Raw genomic sequence first — 23,771 nt, forward strand, 5'->3', positions numbered from 1 at the left:
ACTCACTAACAAAAATTTGGCAGAGGAAGTTTATTGACTTCCAAAATACTATTGTAAGAGATTAATGACACATATTTATGGTAAAGGATGGCAGAAGGAGGGTCTAATATGTGTGACCAATGCATAATTTAAGCATATCTCAATATGTTGAAGGGCTGGTGGAGCAGGCTTTTCATGGAAGGGGTTCATTTGCAGAAAGGTCCAGGGTAATATAAAGGAAGAAATTCATGTTAAGAGAATCAAGGCCAAAAGCAAGAGGTAGATTTGGGAAGAGTGGGGCATTTTTAACGAGGGTGATTAGATTGCATTCTGACCCATTCCTGCAGATGTATGCTGGCATTTTAGGGGGGCAATGTCTCTGTTAAATAGTAAACAAAGACACAAGAACACTGGGGCGCCTGGTGGCTCAGATCATGATCTCATAGTTTTGTGAGGTCAAGACCCTTGTCAGGCTCTGCACTGGCAGGGAGGAGCCTGCTAAGGATTCTCTATCTCCTCTCATTCTGACCCTCCCCGACTTACACTATCTCTGTCTCTCTCAAAATAAATAAGTTAATTAAACAGAAAACATAAAAACTCTTCCAGCTGTAAAATAAATAAGTCATAGAGATGTAATGTACAGCATGGGGAGTACAGTTAATAACACTGTATTGTATAGCTTAAAGTTGCTAAGAAAGTAGATCTTAAAAGTTCTCATCATTAGAAAAACCTTTGTAGTTATATGTGGATGGATGTTAACTAGACTTATCATGGTGATCATTTCACAGTATCTGCGTATAGAGAATCATTATGTTGTACACCTGAAAGTAATATAATGTAACATGTCAATTACATGTCAATAAAAAATAAAATCCAAATTAATCATCATATATATATATATGTTTGTTTGTTTGTTTATTTATTTATGTATTTATTTATTTATTTATTTATATAATCTAGCAGTCACCAAGACACGGGGCAACATGCTTAGGGGACAATGGTTCCCAGGAAAACTGTGCTTGATAGTCCAGGAGAAACGCTCTCATCGAAATCAGGTGCGGGTGAGACTCCAGGTGTGATCTGTCCTGGGGCAAAATTTCCCTCCATCTGTGGGTCTATGAACCTTGAAAATGAGTTGTCTATTTCTAAAACACAGTGGTATATACACAGAAATAAACTCAAAATGGATGAAAGACCTAAATGTGAGACAGGAAACCATCAAAACCCTAGAGGAGAAAACAGGCAACAACCTCTTTGACCTCAGACGCAGCAACTTCTTGCTTGACATGTCTCCAAAGGCAAGGAAAATAAAGACAAAAATAAACTATTGGGCCCTCATCAAGATAAAAAGCCTCTGCACTGCAAAGGAAACAATCAACAAAACTAAAAGGCAAAAGACAGAATGGGAGAAGATATTTGCAAATGACATATTGGATAAAGGGCTAGTTTCCAAAATCTATAAAGAACTTACCAAACTCAACACCCAAAAAAACAAATAATCCAGTGATGAAATGAGAAGAAGTCATGAATAGACACTTTTCCAAAGAAGAAACTCAGATGGCCAACAGACACATGAAAACATGCTAAACATCACTCATCATCAGGGAAATACAAATCAAAACTGCATTGAGATATCACCTCACATTGGTCAGAGTGGCTAAAATGAATAACTCAGGAAACAACAGATGTTGGTGAGGATGTGAAGAAATGAGAACCCTCTTGCACTGTTGGTGGGAATGTAAACTGGTGCAGCAGCTCTGGAAAACAGTGTGGAGGTTCCTCAAAAAATTAAAAATAGAACTACCCTATGACCCAGCAATAGCACTACTAGGAATTTATCTAAAGGATACAGGAGTGCTGATTCATACAGGCACATGTACCCCAATGTTTACATCAGTGCTATCAACAATAGCCAAATTATGGAAAGAGCCCAAATGTTCATCAACTGATGAATGTATAAATAAGATGTGGTTTATATATACAATGGACTACTACTTGGCAATGAAAAAGAATGAAGTCTTGCCATTTGCAACAATGTGGATGGAACTGGAGGGTATTATGCTAAGTGAAATAAGTCAGTCAGGGAAAGACAGATATATGTTTTCACTCATATGTGGAACTTGAGAAACTTAACAGAAGATCATGGGGGAAGGGAAAGGGGAAAATACTTTCAAACAGAGAGGGAGGCAAACCAAAAGAGACTCTTAAATACAGAGAACAAACTGAGGATTGATGGGGGGGGCGTGGGGGGGAGGGGAAAATGGGTGATGGGCACTGAGGAGGGCACTTGTTGGGATGAGCACTGGGTATTGTATGTAAGTGATGAATCACAAGAATCTACCCCTGAAACCAAGAGCACACTATATACACTGTATTTTAGCTAACTTGACAATAAATTATATTAAAAAAAATAAAATACAGTGGTGTGATAGGTATGTGACAGACATTTCTATTTCAAAAGGGAGACTTTAGAAGGGATGAAGGGTCACAGGTACCAAGAAAGTTTAACATAGCAGGTCATATTCCATTAGGTTCCAAGTCTTGAGAATAATCCTCTGTTGCTCAAGGCACTGTCCTCTGGCCTACAACAGTTCTACTGGTCTCTGCTTCTTTTTTTTTTATTTTTATTTTTTTTAATTTTTTTTTTTCCAACGTTTATTTATTTTTGGGACAGAGAGAGACAGAGCATGAACGGGCGAGGGGCAGAGAGAGAGGGAGACACAGAATCAGAAACAGGCTCCAGGCTCTGAGCCATCAGCCCAGAGCCCGACGCGGGGCTCGAACTCACGGACCGCGAGATCGTGACCTGGCTGAAGTCGGACGCTTAACCGACTGCGCCACCCAGGCGCCCCTGGTCTCTGCTTCTCTGTCCCCTTCAGTCCAAGGTGGCAGCATTTCTGCTGAATCAACATTCCTAAAAGCTGGTAGGTCTCCTGTGTACATCCTGGGGATCTAGGCCATTATACAAGACAGCTCTCCACAGATCTTTCCTGGATAATTCCGTCTCTATCCCTGGCCTCTGCTGAGATGGTTGAGAGGATCTGTGAATCACATGCCTAATCTGTACTGCAAAGTTTTCCAACCACACCCTTGGCCTTCTCTTCAGAGCAACACTTGCTTAACAGTGAGTCTCCTAATATTAGCTTTTATTTTTGTAATCTGGATAGGCTGAGAGTTTCTTATATCATTAAGTACTGTTCTGTTTTGTTGGGAAGTTTCTTTCTCAATTTATCTCTTTCCTCTTGCATTTTACTACATTCATTAAGGAAAAAGCAGGCTGCACCTTCAACATTTTGCCGGGAAATCTCCTCCGCTAAACATTTACATTCATTGATTGAAATTTCCGCTTTCTACACAACTGGAGGACACAGGTAGCATAAATTTTCTGCCACTATGTAACAAGGATTACCTTCCCTTCAGTTTCTGATAGCGGGCTCCTCATTTCCTTCTGAGAACTTCACCAGAAGTGGTTTCAACATTCATGTTTCTACCAACAGTCTCTGAAAGGCAATCTTCAAAGATCCTCTATCCAAATAAGGTAATATTCATGGATTTTTGGGAACTAGGACATAGTCATACCTTTTGGGACTACCATTCAAATTCATACAATGGGTATGCCAAGAATGTAAGATCCTGACTGCTATTTACCTGGTCCATTTTTCAGGGTTATGTGTGTAGTGAGCAGCCTTGATAGATTTCCCTCCAGGACAAAGAAAAGGCTTGCTGACTTCTTGCTGTAAAATATACATTCCTCTCTTGTAATGAATGCAACCTAGTGTGTATGCAGGCATCCATTCGGACCCCTTCACATACTCTCCATGAGACTTCATGGGGAAGCGAAAGGGTTGCTGATATAAAATTCTCATGAGCATGCTACTTGTTGTGTGGTGAGTAATAAAGTCCTTTGTCTCCAACTCAGGAATCTCGTGTCATCTGTCAGCATCAATGAAACAGTAATAGCCTAATGTATTACCTTCTACATAGGGCAAAATCAAGTTCTAGACCTGACAGAGTGGAGAACAAAAACTCCACAGTCAGGAAGCTGGAGGTTGAATGACAATGAAAATGGATACCGCCTGGGAGTTCAGAAAAATCTTGGGAGAGCACTGTATTTTCCTATAAGAGTGGAATAGGGATTTGAATGAGTCTTATCTCAATTTTTAGAAGCAGAGAGATTCTGGCTGACATCTGGGTAATAATTCCCTGCCTCATGGTTTGTGTCTCCTTTTTTTTTTTAAGAAAACAGTGTATGCATGTATTATTTATTTGACAATTACTCTGTATTCATATTAAAGAAATACATGCATCACTTCTATGACCAGAGATAAATCCATTAATATATTATTAAGACTAATGGGGTGTTATGGATGAATTGCAACCCCCCAAGTTCCTCTATTGAAATCCTAAGTCCTAATGTGATTACATTTAAAAATAGGGCCTCTAAGGAGATAATTAAGATGAAGAGAGGTCATAACGGCGGGACCCTACTCTGACAGGGCTGGTGTCCACATAAGAGGAAGAGTACCAGACAGTTCTCTCTCCATGTGCTCACAGAGGTAACGCCGTGTGAGGACAAAACAAGGAGGCAGCAGTCCACAAGTCAGAAAGGAGGTCTCACCACAGACCAACCCTGATGGCCCCTTGATCTTGGATGACCAGAACTATGAGAAAATAAATTTCTGTTGTTAAAGCCACCCAGTCTGTGATAGTTTGTTAATGGCTGGCCCAGCAGAGTAAGAGAGGGAGAAAAATTATATCAGAAAATTTTAATATACTCTTCTGAGTTTGGAAGATAATTCTGTCAGTCCATGTGTGTGCATTTCTAAATACAGGAGAGATATATACTAATTCCACTTATATCTTTTAAAGTTCATATTTTGTGTGAAAAAAAATCCAAGTTTTTCCCTGACAAAGTAACTGCATCGAGCCTTGGACTGGTGTGGCATGTAGATGGTTTCGAGGCCCTTTCACATTTTTTGATCTTGCAGGCAATAAACATCTTCAAAAGTCTACTGTAAATTCTTCTTAAATTCATTTATTATGACTTAGTGCTTCCTGACAACTCAATGGATTCTCTTTTTTTTCGTAAAGAGAGGGAGGGTGAGTTGCCATCTGGCAGACTCACTATCTCCTAGTGGCCAAGAGGACTGGGAGTACCCACTCCTCTATTCACTTTCTATTTTCACATTTTATTCCTAAATTCCTTCCGTGTGAAAGGAGAAATCCTCATTCTCCCTCTCTCACAGAATAGCATTTTTGCACATTTAGCAAGTCAATGCCTGCTGAATAACTTGCTCAGTAACAAGATACGCCTCACATACCCTGAGGCAATGTATGGAAACAACAGGCATAACTGAAGTGAATATTTCCTCTATTAAATCTCTGTTCACAGGCCACTTCTCTATAAACTTTGGTTCTGGTCTTCCTCTCCAATTTATGCCTACATACACCCTTATTCTAACTCCCTTGACACTCGCCATTTGCATTTCTTACTGTGGTGGACTGCCTTGAAAAGTTACTCCACTGTTCTCCTGTGTGAATTCCTCCTGGAGAGCTGTGTCATCATTCCCTCCCCACCTGTCTGATCTCACCTCCTGCCCTATTCCTTCAGCTCACTCAGCTGGACTCTTCCTTAAACACACTCTGATTTCTAGCCTTTTGCATAGCTCCCTATGCATGGAATATTCTTTTCTCAGAAATTGTCACGTTCACTCTCACTGCCTTTGTGTTCGCATCAAACATCAAGCTATCAGAGCTGTCTTTCCTCACTACCTGTGGTGGTCAGGTGGCTCCCAGTGATACCCCTCTCCTGTTATTCATGTCTTTGTGTGATCCTCTTCCCTGCGACTTCAAACCTATAGAAGTGAAGATTCAAAACAGAATCGAATGCCCTAGGATATATCACTTCTGTGATTACATTACCTAAGATTGTAACCTCTGTCTTGCACACAGATGCACTCTCTCTTTATCTTTGATGAAGCAAAGAGGTCCACAGGATAAGGAACTCAGGGCAGCCTCCAGTGAAATCCAGCCAGGAACTGAGGCCCTTAGTCCAGCAACCCAAGAGAAAATTAATTCTGCCAACAATCAGAAGTGGATGCCTCCTCGGGTAAGCATTCAGATCAGGCCCCACCCCTGGTCCACACCTGAGTGCAGCTTTATGAGATGCCTTGAAGCAGAGGACACCGGTGAAGCCAGGCCCAAATTCCTGACCCACAGAAACTGTAAGATAATAAGTGTACATTATTTAAAGTCATAGCCCGTGTGGTAATTTGTTATATAGTAATAGGTAACTAAAACAGGGCCCCCTGTAAAATAATACATGCCCGTTTTCCACCCCTGCCCAACCTTCTCCATCTCCCTTACTCTGCTGTATTTTTAATAATGCATAACTACCTCACATGTTGGAAATCTATCTTTTTTATAGAGAGCAATGAAGACCAGTTGTGTTAATAAATATAAATTCTGGACTGGTTCAAAGCAAGAGGCTTGAATGCAGGCTACTGAGAAGATATACAGATAGATGGATTACAAGGTAGATTAGTAAGTACGTATACATATAGGTACACACATGAAGAGACAAATATACAGACACATTTTTTACTAGCATTTTAGAGAACACTTAACTTTGGTTTTTATCTAGCTAGAGGAGAACCCTAAAAAGAAGATGGACTATTTTGGGGGATGATGGGATAGCAGAAGTCTGCCAGTGCTAGAAGTACAAGGATTTTTTTTTCTTTAACTGAAAAATCCACATACTGGGGAAGACCAACAGTATTACCATAGTGCCTAAGTGCACAGGGTTTGAATAGCTTGGTGACCTTGGGCACGTTCCACATCCCAAATAAGCCACCACTTCTTCACCTGTGAAGAAGATATAATACAGAAGTCTACCTCATCATGACCAGACGATGCATATAAAACTTTCCACCCAGTGCCTAGCAAGTGATGAGCCCTTAGGAAAGACAGCTATTTTTGCTTGCTTTGTTTCGTTTACTATTAGTGTCTATATGTTACTGAGGATAGTATACTTTTTGAAGAATTTAAAAAAGGCCTACCAATCTGTAATCCCACCTTTACCTCTACCATGAAAAAATATCTTAAATGAATTGCCATTTAAGTTTCTGAGAACTGCTGTATAATGGGTGGGAGGATGTCACATTGCTGTATTTTGCTGAGGCATACTCAAAGTATACCACGAAAGCCAAGAAAATATTATCAGTCAGTGGATCCTCCAGGAAGCCACACAAGCAGGAAGTGGGTTTACTCAGATCCCGACTTTAAACTTTGAAAACAGACTTTAAACTTTAAAGTGGAGCTAATCATTATTTAGAATATGCATGACAAAATCAAAAATGGTCATCGGTCACATTAGATCATTTGAACACACACACACACACAACCACGGGAACTCATTTTCAATAGCTTTGTCTTCAGGCTAAAAGGACAAAAAATGCAGAAATAATGTAGCCCTCTCCTGCCCCTATAAAAAGCCCAAAGCAAGTAAACATAGAAATGATAGGCCCTCTAGAAATGACCATATATTGTATACAGATTAAAGCTCTATTATAACTATAGTGCTTTAGAAAAAAAAAAAAAAGGTAGTGCAAAATCCAAAAGGATAAAGTGACCCTCACAACTGCTTTTGGATTAAAGTAGCACAACACTTTCCTGCTTTCATTAAGAAAGAAAAATGTAATTTTTTTCTTTAAAAGACTTTGTTTTCAGTGTAGGGGCATCAGGGTGGCTCAGTCAGTTAAGCTTTCGACTTTGGCTCAGGTCATGATCTCAAGGGTTGGGGGTTCGAGCCCTGTGTTGGGCCCTGTGCTTGCTGACAGCTTGGAGCCTGGAGCTGCTTCAGATTCTGTGTCTCCCTCTCTCTCTGCCCCTGGCCCACTCGTGCTCTGTCTCACTATCTCACTCACAAATAAATAAAACATTGAAAAAAATTGGAAGGCTTTGTTTTGAATGTTAAGTATTACAATTCAGTAAGGATCTAGGTGCTACCCTTTTCCTCCACAGGTGATGTTAGAAATGGAAAAGCAGAGCTGCCTTGAATCCTCCAAGTTCCCCAGGGTCGGACGCTGCTGCCATAGGACAGGCACTATGTCCCCTAAACGGGTCTCTTCAATAAATGAATGATGATCAAAATAGTGAATACTAAATATATGGATTTTTTTTTAAAAATTAGCCTTATATATGCTTTTCCAGTTTGCAAAATACTTTTCTATTCATAATCTTATTTGATCCTCCCATTGACCCAGAAAGGTAAGGAATAGTTTGCCTATGATGCGCGAAGTCACTCGGAACAATGGCGTTTGGTTTTCTCTTCAGGGCTGGAGTTCTTTCCCTGATGCCATGAATGTAAATGTGCTTAATCCTGGCACGCTTTGTTGTATTGCACTTTATTGAGCTTCACGGATGTTGCGTGGTTTGTTTTGTTTTTGTTTTTTGTTGTTGTTGCTGTTTTTACAAATTGAAGGAGTGTGGCAACCATGTGTCAAACAAGTCTATTGGCTGCATTTTTCCAACAGCATTGGCTCAACTTCATGTCTCTGTGACATATTTTGGTAATTCTTGCAATATTTCAAACTTTTTCATTATCATTATTATATTTGTTATGGTGATCTGTGATCAGTCATTATGACTTGCTGAAAGCTCAGGTGATGATTAGCACTTTTTAGCAATAAAGTATTTTTAAGTTAAGGTAAGGACTTTTTTGGACATAATGCTATCATATATTTAATAGATTACAGTATAGTATAAACATAGCTCCTGCATACACTGGGAAGCCAAAAATTTACTTAACTCACTTTTTTGCCATATTTGTTTTATTGTAGTGGTCTAGAACCGAAGCCCCATTATCTCTTATGTATACCTGTTCATGTTTGTTTAGTGTAGTGGCTCTCAACTGGGAGAATTTTGTCCCTTGGGGGAATTTTGTAATTTTTGGACATATTTTTGGTTGTCCCACTTGGGGTGGTGGTGGCTACTAGTGTCTAGTGGGTGAAGGCCAGTGATGCCACTCAACATCCTATAGTGCACAGGACAGCCCCTCCACCCACCCCCAGCACATCCCCCTGTCCTGGAAGAATTATCTGGCCCCAATGTCAATAATGCCCATGTTGAACAGCTCTGATAAAAACGATGAACTATCTCGTAAGCACTATTAAGTTGATTAAGTTGTGGTGGTTTTAAAATCTGTCTGGGAATTACTTGACACTCTTCTCATCAAGAAAATAAGTCTCCTCCCTCCGAATCTAGGTGAGACTTTGTGACTGCTTTGATGAACAGAGGCAATTGCATGATTTCTGAGTCTAGGTTAGAAAAGACCATGCAGTTTCTGCCAGTATATTGGGAGGGACACATGCCTTTGGATCCCTGAGTCATCCTATAAAAAGCAGGCTATCAGAGAATGCCAGGATGGCAAGACCACTTGCCTACCCTCTAAGAGAAAGAGCTGCCTACCCTCTGAAAGTAACCACATGAAAAACCTCAAGCCAGAACTATCCAGCCAAGCTATTCCCAAAATCCTACTCAAGAAACTATGAGAGATAACAAATGATAGTTGTCATTTTAAGCCACTAAGTTTTAGGATGATAGATTACATGATAATAGCTAACCAGAACAATCTCCAGATTCGGTCACTCGAAGTCAAGTGCTCTGGCAAACAGAATGTCTTCTGTCTTAGGGAATGTGCTTCCCCTAAAGGGTTCTGTCCCATGGAAGAACAGAAGTCTTAACCAGAGGACTGCCACTCCTCAAGTGAAATGGATTTTAATCAGCCTGTGGGAAATAGGTGACCAAGGGTGGGGGGTGGGGTTTGTCAAAGAGATTTTCAGAAGAAATTCTGAAGAGCCTTTTGAAATGATGGATAGCACACTGCAGGCTGGAGTCCTGGGCATTATTCATTTTAAAAACTGATTATTATAAAGCTGAGGCATTTATTAGATGATCTTTTGATGTTCTTCTAGGCCTAACTTCTAGAATATTCTAACCTACACATATTTTTCAAAAGATAGGTATATTTAAAGAGTAGCTTCAAAGGTGCGCCCTGACAAATATAAAGAATGAGAGTTAAAATAAAAAGGAAGCATCACTTTACATCCACCAAGCTGACAAAAAGTTAAAAAAAACACTACAAAAAGTAAAATAAAATCCTAATGTTGGTGAAGTTTGTAACTTCACACATTATTGATGCCTACACTGTTCAATATGCAACAAAAGCTAAAAAATAGCCGTAACATTTGACCCAGTAATGCCTCCGCTGGAAATTGTCCAAAAGGAAAAAGGAAAGAAAAAGCTTCTTGTACAATGATATTTATAGCCACATTATTTACAGGAGGGGAAAAATCCCACAGGAAACAACCTAAATATCCAAAAATGAAACAATAGTCATGATATGGCAGGATGCATTATTGCAAAGTTGTAAATATGAAGCCCATATAGAAAAGTATATGTAAAAGATATCAAGTGACCAAAAAAGTAAATTGTTCATTTCATATAGATGGTAGGTATATCTATAAAAATTACTTTCACACTTATAAATATCAAAAGAAAGAATATAAATATATTTCTGTTAAGATGAATATTTTAGTATAGGGCACTTTCCTGGAAGACTATTAAAACATTCTGCTTTAATTACCCAAATTTAGTATTTTAATGGACACATGTACCTCAAAGTTATCTGAATTCTGGTTTTATGTTTATTTTTATATATTTTTTTACCAATCATTTTTTTTTTTTGGGGCACTTACTATATGCCAGGTCCTGGGAATACAATGATGAACAGAACTGAAGGTGATTTTAAAGAATGTATTCAGTGGGAGAGAGAGTCAAGCTGAAGCTAAATTATGGTGCTGCTTTATGAGAACAGAATAGGCGAATGGGAAAGTGCTTGGGGGGAAAAAAGACGTCAGTGATGTCCTAATACTTTTATTCATCTTGTTACTTTTCAAATACAGCTAGCCTGGTTGGACATTTCAAGACAAAGAAGAGATATTTTAGGAGCAAACAAACTCAGTCAAAGACGTGAAGGGAAAAAAAATCAATGAAAGAAATATTTTCGCAAATGCAGATAAACCTGCAGGTAGAGGCGTTTTTGCATACTCTAATTGGAAAGAACTAGGAAATTTTCATCTTGGCCTTCATTCAGAAAATGTGCCTTTAATTCACGCCACAGTGACTGCCCTACATGTCTCATGCAGTCATCACTCATTCGACAAAATTCAACTTGGCACAAGTGAAAAAGACATGGCCCCTGTCTTCTCAGGGTCTGCAGTCTATGTGGGTTAGAGCTGTGTAAGCAGGCTTTTGAGATAGAAAGTGACAACTGCTATGCATGTGAGGAGGATACCCAAATTGGACTGGGGTTAGGAAGGTTTCCTGGGGTGCATGAGCCTTGATGGAATTGACACATAAATGATGTGCAGAATAGGGGTTGGGGCATAAAGAGTATTTCAAAAAGAGAGAACACGGACAAAGGTAAGAAAGAGACCATGGGGCTGTACTGTTAAAAAGGTTAAGGTCATATCTCACTTAGACCATAACAAAAAAGTAGTAATAAAATGGTGTCCTATAATTTGGGGGCAAAAATTAAATACTTTGATAATAAAAGGGTTTCTTCCTCTTTAAAAATGTTTTTATTTATTTTTGAGAGAGAGAGCAGGGGAGGGGCAGTGAGAGAGGGAGACAGAGGATCCGAAGCAGGCTCTGTGCTAAGAGTGGACAGCTCCATGTCAGGCTCAAACTCACGAACCATAAAATCACGACCTGTGCCGAAGTCAGACACTTAACTGACTGAGCTACCTGGTGCCCCTAAAAGAGTTTCTTAATTACTATGGACTATGGTCTGAATGTTTGTGTCCTCTCCCCCCCCCCCCACCAACTTCCTATGTTGAAATCCTAACCCCCAAAGATTATGGTATTAGGGAGTGGGGTCTTTAGAGGTGCAAAGGCTTCACCCTCATGAATGGGATTGGTGCCTTATAAAAGAGGCTCCAGAGACACTCCAGCCCCTTCCACCAGCCAAGGAAGAGGCCTTTCACCAGAATGTGACCACGCTGAACTCCCAGTGTCTGGAAGAGTGAGCAAAAAATTTCTGTTTATAAGCTGCCCAGTCTGTGGTATTTTGTTATAGCAGCCCAAATGGACTAAGACATTGACATAAATTATTTAATCACCTTTCAATTTTTCATTAAGGCTTTTTTTTTATTCAGGCTATTTATTACATTTTTATACTAAAAAGAAAACAAATATCACATAAAAGTATCTCCATTTCCAAGGCTAAGTTATTCTTTTTTTCCCCTCAACAATGTTAACAACTACATAGAAAAATTAAGTCAATTGCTGTAAAATATCTATTTATATACTAGCATTTGGAATATGGCTTAGGCAAGGTTATAAAATCCAAAATATTCAGTGTCCATATTCTAACAAACATCCACGAAGCTATTTGGTGAAAGGACCTGAAGGTAACTGGTAAACAGTTTGGAATAGAGTTATCTGACTGAGCTGACCAGAAGCCAGATTGAGTTCAGTCTGCATTTCCACACGGTATCCATGGGAATGAGATCAGGCGTGCACAAAGACAAACAAAGGCCACCTTCAAATGAATGGGAGAGAATGACAACTGCCAATGTTCAAGGCACCCATGGGCGCAAGAGCTTTGCTCATGCTTTTCAAAACACAATGAAATAATCTCTTACACTGACAATACAGTGTCCATCACTCCTTTATTTCCATGGCTCTGTTTAAACATTAGCCTCATTTTTTATACAGAAAGCCTTTCAATGATCAGGAGTTATGTATGGCTTCTGTAGTAAAAACTGTCCCTAGTCACTTTAAACTACTAAAAGGAAGAACTACAGTTACCCTTTCAGAACACAGAATAATAATGCGGGAATCTTCACTCACAAGATCGCACAGTTGCCATGAGCTGTTTGGACAACAGAACAGACAACTCTTTCAAAGGAAGAACAATATATTTGAAAATTATGAACAGTCCCAATATTCTATGGACCTGGAAACATTAGAAAAATATGCAGTTCAAGTTTATACTGGTTGGTAAATGTAATTTATGTGTACAAGAATCAGCAGGCACAGACTGGAAAAAATACTTGAATACTAGCTCTTTGGATTAATCACAACTTCAACAAAATTAAGAATTGACATTAATTTCTTTTCTAATTTATATAATTAAATGAAAATGTTTTAAAACACTGTGAAAACACCATTGAGTTACACAGAATAAAAGCCTTCAATATTTTACTAACAGAACCTTTCAAACCCAACTCTAATTCTCTGGGTTATATGGGACTATGATTTCGAAAAGATGAACTTGAGAATCTTTATTATACTGGATAGAAATAAAGAACTAAAAGCTTAACTGGAGAAACATACCTGTAGCTCTAAAAAAAAAACAAAAAACCTCTGTGTGTTTTTAGGAAATCTGACTAAAGCACGGATATTAATTCTGCGACCAGAATTGGAATATTGTTATATATTATGTACCCTAAAATCCACGCGAAGTTTATTAATCACAGCTACATTAGTGCAGTAAGTACGTTCTAAAACAAAAATAAATACAAGGGCTCCTTCATCAATCCAAGTGGCCACACTGGAGGGCGGGGGGTGCCTATTCCCACAACTTGGCGGTCTCCCTCTGCACCCCTCACAGCCGTCAATTTCAGCTTGGTCTCATCAGCCCATATCCTCTCCATGTCATATGCCAGAACCTACTCTGCCTTCCCTATATGGTCATCTGTGGCTCCCAAGCTGTTGCCAGAGCTGTTGCTGTTGTGGCCATCCCATTCCATCCCCCCTTCTCTGAGACCCCTTTGCCATGAATATCAGTGCTCCTCCTCTCCCCCAGTCTCTCCTGTGTTAGGGACTCTTGCCACATACAGATGCCTCAATGCACTTCTCAAAAAGCACAAGTGGACCATGCAATGCCATAAGCAATAGAAGTAAAACAAAAAACAAAAAACAAACACAAACACAAAACACCTCATTATAATAATTGTTATGAAGTCTCTCCCCTCCTGGCCCTCAGCCACTCCCTCTTCTCTTTTACTATCTAACTTCCTGACACTGTCTGCATTTCCTCATGGTCTACTTACTCCTCAGCCTACCCCGCTCTGGCTTCTGCTTTTTCATGCCATGGAGACTGTCCTCATCAAGGCTGTCTAACATGCTTGACTTCTGTGAATATGATCCTACTGACCAACTCTTCCCTCTCAAAATATTTGTGTGGTGCCCCACTTACTGTAGTATTCTTTCTACTTACTGCTCCCACTGCTCTTTTCTCTCTCTGGCATCTCCTCTTCCTCACCTGACCCTCTCAGATAGTCCCTTGGGTTGTGGACAATTCTGTCTTCTGGTCTCTGCCTGACTCATCAATGCTGTGTCTTCAGTGACTCTCTAGATGCCCCTGACTCCTAAATCTCTAGCCCCTGTTGTCCTCTCTCCTGCTTCTAACACTGCTCTATCTATAACTATCTACCTACTAGACATGTGCTCCTGAATGTGTCTAACAACGTGTCACAGTGAACTGATTATCTTTCTTGTCTAAGTTGCCTTCTTTCCTTGCCTCCCTGTCTCAGTCAGTAGCACCTCACTGAGTTGTCCACACCCAAAACCTAGGCCTCCGTCTTATCTTCTCCTTCACTTGTTGCCATTGTATAAATCAACCACAAATCCTGTCCATTCTCCCTTGCTACCTTTCAAATGCATCCCCTGTGATCCTTCCCTACTGCTACTGAGTTTTAGCACCATCATCTCCCAATAAAACTAAGACCAGAACTATTTCTTTCCTAAGAAAGGTAGTGCCTTCAGTCTGGCCTCCTTTCAATCCACCATCCACCCTGCCACTGGAGTGATCTACTCAAGAAACCATCCGATCATATCACTCCCCTGCTTAAGGCCCTTCAAAACCTTCCCATTGTCCTCAAAAATCCATGCTCCTGACTTCCATTTACAAGGTCATTTATGGTCAGGTGCCTGTTAACCTCTCAGCTTTCACCCTCTGTGAATACCTTGAACAGTATGTTCTGGATATAATGGCTTTCTCCTTTCCTATTCCAGTATCTAAAACACCTGACCCAGGAACTTGGAGACTTGGGTCCTCTCCCTGGTTATGTTACTCTATTATTATCACTGACAGCCATTTTAAAAGGGGAGAACTGGACTCTGGCTTCTGCAGTCCTTCACAGCGGATCCGAATAGTAAAGATTCTTTCCTGTCCTCGTGAAGACTTGTGGGGAGGTTTGCTACTTATATGCATCACGATGACATTTCTCCATCCTCTGAACTCAACATTAAGTTCTGTACCACTCATTTAGCAATGAATTATATGTGACCAAATGGTAACTATTACGCTATAGAAACTTATGGTACATATGTATGTTATAAGCATAAACTACAAAACAACATAACAAAAACAACATAACCACATTTTAAATCACATAGACTTTTTTTTTTAGGCACAAACAGGTAAATGACTCTAAATTTCAGTAATTCAGAAACTCAAAGACAATATCAAGGACCTGCTTTCTGTCTCTCCACAGGGCTAGTGTATCGGCTTTATCCTCAAGCTAGCTGACATTATGGTTGTAGGACAGTTATAGCTGTTGCAAGCTTCACATGACCTGGCAATACATTTCTTAACCAACGTCTCTCTTAAGAATGAAAAATTCTTTCCCAAAAGTCCCCAAGCAGATTTCCTTCCACATGTCATTGTAATTACATGCCCATGTCTAAATCAGACATTAGAGAGAGGTATGAGATGACCAGGAATGGCTCAGGGCAACCACCCTTCAAGGTCCCCTTGACCTCCTAGCTGTGCAGAGGAGGAGATAACCCAATAATTGGACTTCTGTCAGAAAGGAGGATGGAAGGGTCTGAAGTTGGTTAGGTAGCTTCCAGGGCCTGAGACAATGTCCTTCCCTCATGGTTGGACTTGTTTCCAAATAGCCTGTAAACTCTTTGGACCATGTTTCAAGTTTCCTATAGTTGGGCCTAGCAGGTTTCCTTGCATAAAAGTTGCTGCCTAAAAATATGTTCAAATACTACTTTTCTGGAATTCACTGTGGCCAGATCAACAAAGCACCTACAGGTCATCTGAAGGGGCATCACAGGAATCACCTTCATATACAGAATCTATTGTTGTCTCAGGATTTGAGGTATTAAGTTTTTTCTCTTTAGAGAGACATTCTTCTACGTGTTCTTCTAGGTAAATAATCAGTCACCATAACAAAAGAAAAAAAAAAACACAAAAACCATCCTACCTCAGTAACTCCCCAAGCTGAGCAAGGCTAATAGTCCAGATTAAAACTTTTGACTCTAGTGGTAACATTCTTATGACATCAGGATGATATTTTTGGTCCCAAATATTTTTCCCATTCTTCCTGAACTTCTTTATTTGACATATTGACTTGGATTTGTGTCTTTATTTTTATGAATGTCTAAAATTCCATTATTAGAAGCTCATCTCTTTACATTAATAGGCTTCTGCCTTTTAATAGGCCCAAGGCTGTTAACACATTAAGACAGGAACAGACATCACCTACTTTAGAGGGAATTCATTCAAGCTGATGCATTCACTGATTCTTGGTGTTGAAATGTACCTATCTTGGTGTTCATCTCACAACAACGTGATATAGGCAATACTGGAATTTTAATTTCTCAGGAAAGAGGAGGTACAGTGCTAACATTTAAGCAATTGCTTCCAAATATGTCTATATATCAGAAATGTGTGAATAATTGTCTTTAAATTCTGATCCTGAGCCCCAAAGCACGAATTTAAATCAAACAGTGGCTTGTGAACCAGGACTTCTGAGAGCAAAGCTTAGTCGGGGTGGGGCAGGTATAGCTGGAGAGCTATGGGGTGGGAGGTTACTTTATCAGAGGATGGTTTAAGGCTGTGAAGGTGCTGAGCATAAGGGGGAAGAGGTGGTTTAGGGTTGGTTCCAGAAATTAGAGGTTACCTCAGACTCCTCTTTTCGTTATAAAATAAAAACTTCCCTACTTTATAATTTTGCTTGGCTTTGTCTCTTCTAACACAGGACAGTGGTAAATTACAAAGGGATAAGGGGAGAAGGGAAAAAGCATGAAGGCAGTGAAGGCAAAGGGAATAGTCTGGAAAATAGCACTAAATATGGTCTGATCAAGTGCAGTCAGAACACAGAAGGATGTGTACAGGTGTATGTATGTGGCTTTGGGGTGTGTGTATCATGTATGGGCCTATGTGCAGTACATGTACCCGTGTTTGAGTCTGTGCAGGAGGAGTGTAGCAGAGAAAAGCCTGAATCTGGACTTCACCCTTCATGAGATGGGGAGCCACCAAAAGTTTGAAGCAAGGGGTTGACTGGATACAGATGAGTGTTTAGAAAGATAACACTAGTGACAATGAGAAGAATGGACCAGAAGGATGAGAGCAAAAAACAGAAAAAACACTTTATAGTTGTCTAGACACAAAGAAAGCAAGGGTGGTGGCAGAAGTTATAGGAGGTGGGGAGGAAAGACAGAACTTGGAGATGGGCTGTCAGCCTGAAACACGGGAAAAGATCCCCGGGTTTAGCGTTTGCATGATTATGTTGCCATTACACGATAGGAGACGATACAGCAGAGAATTCTGGAGGGCAGGGGTTGACTTCAGTTGAGGATGCATTGAGGACATGCTTACGGGACGTCTAGGTGGAGATATTTGGTAGCAGATGGAAATCCCGATCTGGAACCAGGAGAAGAGTCTGGCTGGAGATCCTGACTTGAGTGGGGGAACTAGCCCAGAGAGAACAGGTGGAATGAAGACAAGGACCCAGGATGGAACTCTAAACACCAAGGACTGGGCTAAACAGAGGAGCCTGTGAAAGAGAGTGAGGAAGAACCACCTGGAAAATAGGAAAATAGGGAGACTAGAAGACAGAGGTAGAGGGTGTCTCAAGGGTGTCTCAGGAGGACAGAGCTGCCAAAATACATATTAAAGGAAGGATTTACTTATTCTGAAAGAAATTAGAGTATTTACAGCTTGAAGGGAATTAGAGAAAGGATTTGAAGGTACTCATTAAAGAGGCAGTGACTCCGGGGCAGGGCGCCAGACACAGGGAGAAAAGATGAGGATTATCCATGGCCTGGCAGCACACGAGGATGTAAGTGCCATCGTGCATTTTAAAATTACATTTTCTTTTCCTCTGTGGACCTATTATTTAGACTATGAATTATCTGGGCCCCTTACAGTCTTTCTTTTCCATCCTTTGCTTGCCGGTTACGATTTCAATGACTGCAGGCACTTAAACCAAGGGGTGATCAATGCGAGGTGATAAATATGAAACTGAACCCTGAGCACTGCTTTTTCTTAAATACCCATGAGAAGGTTTACAGAAAGTGTATTTGACTCTAAGTGTTAAAATGAGATTTGAGGGTTTTAAGTTTCTACACTGGTTGGCATGTATACTGGAGAGGAGGTAAGATGTATAAACACACACACATATGCTTGTTACATTTTCATTTTTGATATGTATTTATATTACACAATTGTACGGGTATATAATTTATAAACAACCATATGTGTGTGTGTAGTAATGATGACTATTCAAAAATTTTACACAGAGTAATGCCATAAAAAATTTCAGCTATCACTGACCCAGACATTCAATTATTCATGTTAATCTTGGATATTCGTGGTATCAGCAAATCACGTTGCTTCCCTAGGAACCTGGATTAATATCACAAATGACAAAGCTTTATTATGAGTACCTTGAATTAAGAGAAAACTTAGTTCTTGAGTATGCAAGTAACTGAAACAGGAGGAAGGAATAAATGTAAAAAAATATTTGTACAGACGTCATTTTAAATCACCTTTGCTTGCTTGCACTGATTTGTCCTTATTAACTAACTCCAGGTTAAGAATCTCTATACCTGACTTCATGCCTTGCAGCAATACATTCCACTAAAGTATTTCTCACTGCTCTTTAAAAAACAAGCCTCAACACTTCAAAGATAAGAAAATGATGTTATGTTTCCATAGCTTCTATTAATAATGGGTAATTAAAGAAAGATGAAAAGCTTGGATTTAAATGTCTATTAGTTCTTGGGAAGGTTGTGGTGTTCCAGGGACTGATTTCAATGTGACTCCAACTTTATCCCAACCCCCCAGATTAAGGTTGATGGCCCCCCAAAACACTCTTAGGGGCCCAGCACAGAATATCTGTGAAGCACCAGACACAGAGTTAGACGGAAAACCTAATAATGCATAGTCTGTGCTGGGGGTACGGATGGTGGTGCTATTTCTCTGTTATCTTTGACTGGAAGTAAATGCTACAGGGTTATCTAGATTACGTTTCTTCCAGAGTAACAAATAGCATGGCTAAATGCCTCAATGGAGGATAAGAAATATTTGTGTATATTTTAGGAAATACTTATATTCTTTGTAAAAACACTTCTTTTGATAGCTGTTCAAACTACAAAATTTAAATTAAAAAAATTTTTTTAATGCTTATTTTTATATTTGAGAGAGAGCTCTCTCACAAGTAGGGCAGGGGCAGAGAGGGAGACACGGAATCTGAAGCAGGCTCCTGGCTCTGAGCTGTCAGCACAGAGCCCTACGTGGGGCTCAACCTCACCAACCCGCAAGATCATGACCTGGGCCGAAGTCAGCCGCTTAACCGACTGAGCCACTCAGATCCCCCTCAAACTACAAAATTTAAATGCGACTCCCCCCTCCTCCCACCAGTAAACTAAAGTTCCGATCTAAGCACACACCAGGCTCTGGAAAGATCTGGAGGAGGTACACGTGAAGGATGATGGTCACACAACTTTGTGCAAAAGGAGTCAGGTGATGGGTGGGTCCCACTCTCACCGCCCTGCAGCTGGAGCTATGGCCTCGGTTAATTCTCTTGTTGGCAGCAGCTGAGATCAAGAAAGTAAAAAGAACTTTTCCTGGCCTAAGTTTACATTAAGTTGAACAGAAACGTTACAACAATTGGAGGAAGGCAGAAGGGAAGGAAGAATTCCCATCTGCCAAGCATTTAAGAGGCGCTTGGTTTCTCCACGTCCCCTAAGGGAAGAAACGTCAGTGCTGCGGCCTGAAGAAATGGGAGCATACTTCACACCCTTGGGCTGAAAAACAAGCATTTGGGGCTCCCAGACTCCTGCAAAGCCAGCAGGCATCGCGCTGGGGTGGTGCGTGCTGCTTTCCAGAACCGGATTCCTGGGACCCTAAGAACGCTCGGGTGCGGATGCTGGGCGGCACGGGCAGTCTAAACCACGCTGCGGGACTCTCGACCTTCAGGACACCCCTTAGTCTCCACTGCCCCTGTGCCTATGTGTGCGTGCGCGTGGCTCTAAAACCAAAGCGCGCAGTGAGCTGACTTTGAAGGGTGCTTCACAGACAGGGTGAGTCAGGCTTTATGGGGACACCAGGCGGGGGAGAGAGGGAATGGGGAGTCTTTCTCTACACAGCTCCGGATGGCTGGGAGCCGGGGTCCACGTGGAATCCAGCAGAGAGGCGCGCTGCCTGCGCCCCACATCCCGCAAACTCCTCCCTTCTGCGCCCAGGCCCCGCGCAGGTCCCTCCAGCAGCTGATGGAGAGCGAACTCCCCGCTTACCTTGACTGAGCACTAACACCAGCAACGGCGCGCCCCCTGTCCATCCTGGCCGCATCCTGAGCCTGCCCGGGGACGGTAGCTGCTGCTCTCGGTTTGCAGAGGGACTCCAGAACCCGGACTCTTCAGAGGCCGTCCCGAGAGCTTTTCTCCCCCGCCGGGGTGAGGACGGAGAAAAGTTGCCTGGCAGCTCCTGGGGCGCCAAGGCCCGCCCCGCCCCGCCCCTCGGCCAGGCTAACACCGGATCTGCCCCGGCCCCGCCCCGCCGAGCCCAGGCCCTGCAGCCCCGCGGGGCACCTGCGTTGCACCACACCCTCGGAAACCGCACCTTAACTGCCCTGAGAGGTCCAGGTCCTGGGACCGCCGAAGCTGCGGGGCTGGGATCCGGGCGCCTGGCCCCTTTCCTGCCCTGCACTGGACTGGCGGGGCACACCCGACGGGCGGGAGCCGGCCTGAAACTACGCCGCCCCCTGATGGCCTGCAGCCCGCCCCGCAGGAGACCCCCGGTCTCCCACCCGGAGAACCTTGCTGCTTCTGCAGCCCTTCGTGGCTCCAGGCTCCTGGAGCCTGGGGAGCTCCAGAGGTGCAGAGGTGGGGAGCAAGGGCAGCCGCGAGCCCGAAGCCACGCTTTTAGGGGTGGCGCGGTGCGTGGCATTCTGTGCTTTTCTCAAGTGGGTGGAGAAACGGACAAAAATAAGTGCAGAATGACCAGGTTAGAAACTAACTCGACAGGAAAGAAGATCTGCACACAAGTGATGATTATCCGAGGTATATTTAAGCAAGACCTGTCGCAAGAGCACCGTGTGTGTGTGTGTGTGTGTGTGTGTGTGTGTGTGTGTGTGTGTGTGTGGAGTTCTCATTCATTCCTCTCCCCCAAGATAATAAGCAGCTGATGTGATTACTGAGTTTAAGCGATTTACTAAAAGACACAGAGACGAGTGAGAACCCATATATGAAATTGTGACTCTTCCTCTTTGTCTGTATTACACTGTGACCACTTCCTTCCATTACTTTAGTCTCAGATCTGGAAAAAGGACATTCTATAACCCTATCTGAGATTTTTACTTGCCAACCTAAGAAATAGGATATTCACTTTCTTTAAATCTGGTTTTTCCTTCGAAAGTTCACTCACAAATCCCCAGCACATTACTGAAACCAGAATTCTTCCAGGGACTTCTTTTGTGAAATAGTCAAGTGTTTTAATAAATTACAATTAAAGAATTACTAGTCTAATCATTATTATTATCGCCATTCCAAATCTCTGTGAAGCAGGTAGTATGAGCACTGTGTGATGCTTGGGATATTGCCACTCAGAAGTAAAGTGGGGGACGCCTGGGTGTCTCAGTCCCTTGAAGTGTCCACCTCTTGGTTTTGGCTCAGGTCCAGATCTCACAATTGGTGGTTCCAGCCCCACATCCGGCTCTGTGCTGACTGCTTGGTGGAGTCTGCTTGGGATACTCTTTTTCTCTCCCCACCTCTCTCTTTCTGCTCCTCCCCCCCCCCCCCGCCATATAAGTAAATAAACATTAAAAAAAGAAGTAAAGTGGTTCAGGGTGGAAGGACTTAATTGGTAAAAATCAAATGCTCCCCTTTATAGCTGAGGCTGGAATCTTGAATTTTTAAAGTAGTAAATCGTTATTCGTCAGCTGCTCCTGTTTATCATCATGACTATAAACCCAATACTTTGAATTCAAAATGTATAGCCCCTGGTTGTTTCCTGTTTTCTCATCTGTCACTTACTAATTCTACTGACTAATCCTGACAAACACTCGAAGGCATTTTTTTTTTTCCTGACCTGTCTATAGTCCTCACCTGCTTACTAAGACTCCAGATATCACCTGAGAGCTCTTAGGTGGCTGCTCACTAACCCTGACCCCCAACCTTGACTCTCCTCACAGACTTCTTGCAGGAAGTCAGCCAGGTTTCAGGGAGATGAATATCTGTCTGTTTCCTTCTGACTCACTGAAATGTGAGTAAGTGTTTGGAACAGACCCTTGTTTGGGAGGCAGTATAGTTCCCTTCATGTGAGACAGGAATCTGTGCTTTGTCTCTGGGTGCTCAAGAGGAAAATGCTCCCTTCTTTGCTTTTGTGCTCAGAGCTGGACAAGTTAACATTATGCTGGCATGAGGTACAGATAAATCAGGAGCTATATTTTTCCAGAGCAGGCAAAAATTTCAAAGTTCAAGAAACAAAGAGTCATCTCCTGCCCCACATTAATTTTAAAACTATAAAGCGTTCTTGAGAAAAAGCAGTTTGAGAACTCATGCCTTAATCTTCTTAGGAACGATTCTGACTAGGTGTTGGACACCACATTCTGAGGAAATAAAATTAAGGCAGGGCTTTTTGAACTCTTTAGTCTCAGGGAGACCTTTACACTTAAAACCACTGAGAAACTCTCAGATGAATGGATAAAAGATGATGGAGATATATAAATGTTAATATATTTCACATTTCATAAAGTCCTTTATTGGGCTGGCAGAGCTGGGAGCTGCCCTTGGAGTGGGGTCCCAGTCCCAGTCTGGAGTCTCCAGGTCTCTGGTGCCCCTGCCCCTGTTCCTGACTGGGGCAGGTGGTCTCCTCTGACAGGCTACTTAGTTTGCTCCTTAGGTACTCCCAGCTCTCCTTGGAGGGAGCCACTGAGAGAGCCGACATCACCATTATGATGCCTGAATTCCAGGACCTGTGGATGTGAAAGTTAAACTTTGGGGGTGCTGGGAATTGGGGTATCTTCAGACTGGTCTGCTCACACACACAGTGGCTAACTAGTCTATGACTGGGGGAACTACCTCCTCAGACTTCCGAGGGACAGTCTGGCTCTTGTCGCTAGGCCCCAGCAGCTCCTGGTCATACACCAGGTAGACAGTGCCCCCAGCCACACTGCCCTCGATGAGAAACATCATCAGCAACCACACTTGGGGCACCATGGTTGCTCAGCTCTGCACACAAGGACAAGATGATGGGATATTACTCAGCCATAAAAAAGAAGGAAATCCTGCCATTTGCAATGACATGGATGAATCTGGAGGACATTATGCTAAGTGAAATAAGCCAGACAGAAAAAGACAAATATTGTAGGATCTCATGTGGAGATCTCATGTGGAGATTTGCATGTGGAATCTAAAAAAGTCAACTCATAGTACAGACACTAGAATGATGGTTACCAGGGCTGGAGGTGAGGAAAATGGGGGGA

The 23,771-nt window shown here is 41.8% G+C and overlaps 1 protein-coding gene and 1 pseudogene across 2 annotated transcripts in view; both read right to left on the reverse strand.

Annotated features, from left to right (window-relative positions):
* The window catches only part of ITGA2 (integrin subunit alpha 2), a 110,688-nt gene extending 89,602 nt beyond the window's left edge, over window positions 1-21,086 (reverse strand). For both annotated transcript variants that reach the window (XM_047092718.1, XM_047092706.1), the window contains exon 1: window positions 20,584-21,086. In XM_047092718.1, the coding sequence (XP_046948674.1) occupies window positions 20,584-20,638 (55 nt within the window). In that variant the 5' untranslated portion in view covers window positions 20,639-21,086. The remainder of the gene's footprint in view (window positions 1-20,583) is intronic.
* Window positions 21,087-23,026: 1,940 nt separating this feature from the next.
* Window positions 23,027-23,572, reverse strand: LOC124510197 (MICOS complex subunit MIC13-like; annotated as a pseudogene).
* Window positions 23,573-23,771: the final 199 nt, after the last annotated feature.

Source organism: Lynx rufus, unplaced genomic scaffold, assembly GCF_022079265.1.
Source record: "Lynx rufus isolate CCGP_SWC_20201006 ecotype Redwood Valley unplaced genomic scaffold, mLynRuf1.p SCAF_1, whole genome shotgun sequence".
NCBI lineage: Eukaryota > Metazoa > Chordata > Mammalia > Carnivora > Felidae > Lynx > Lynx rufus.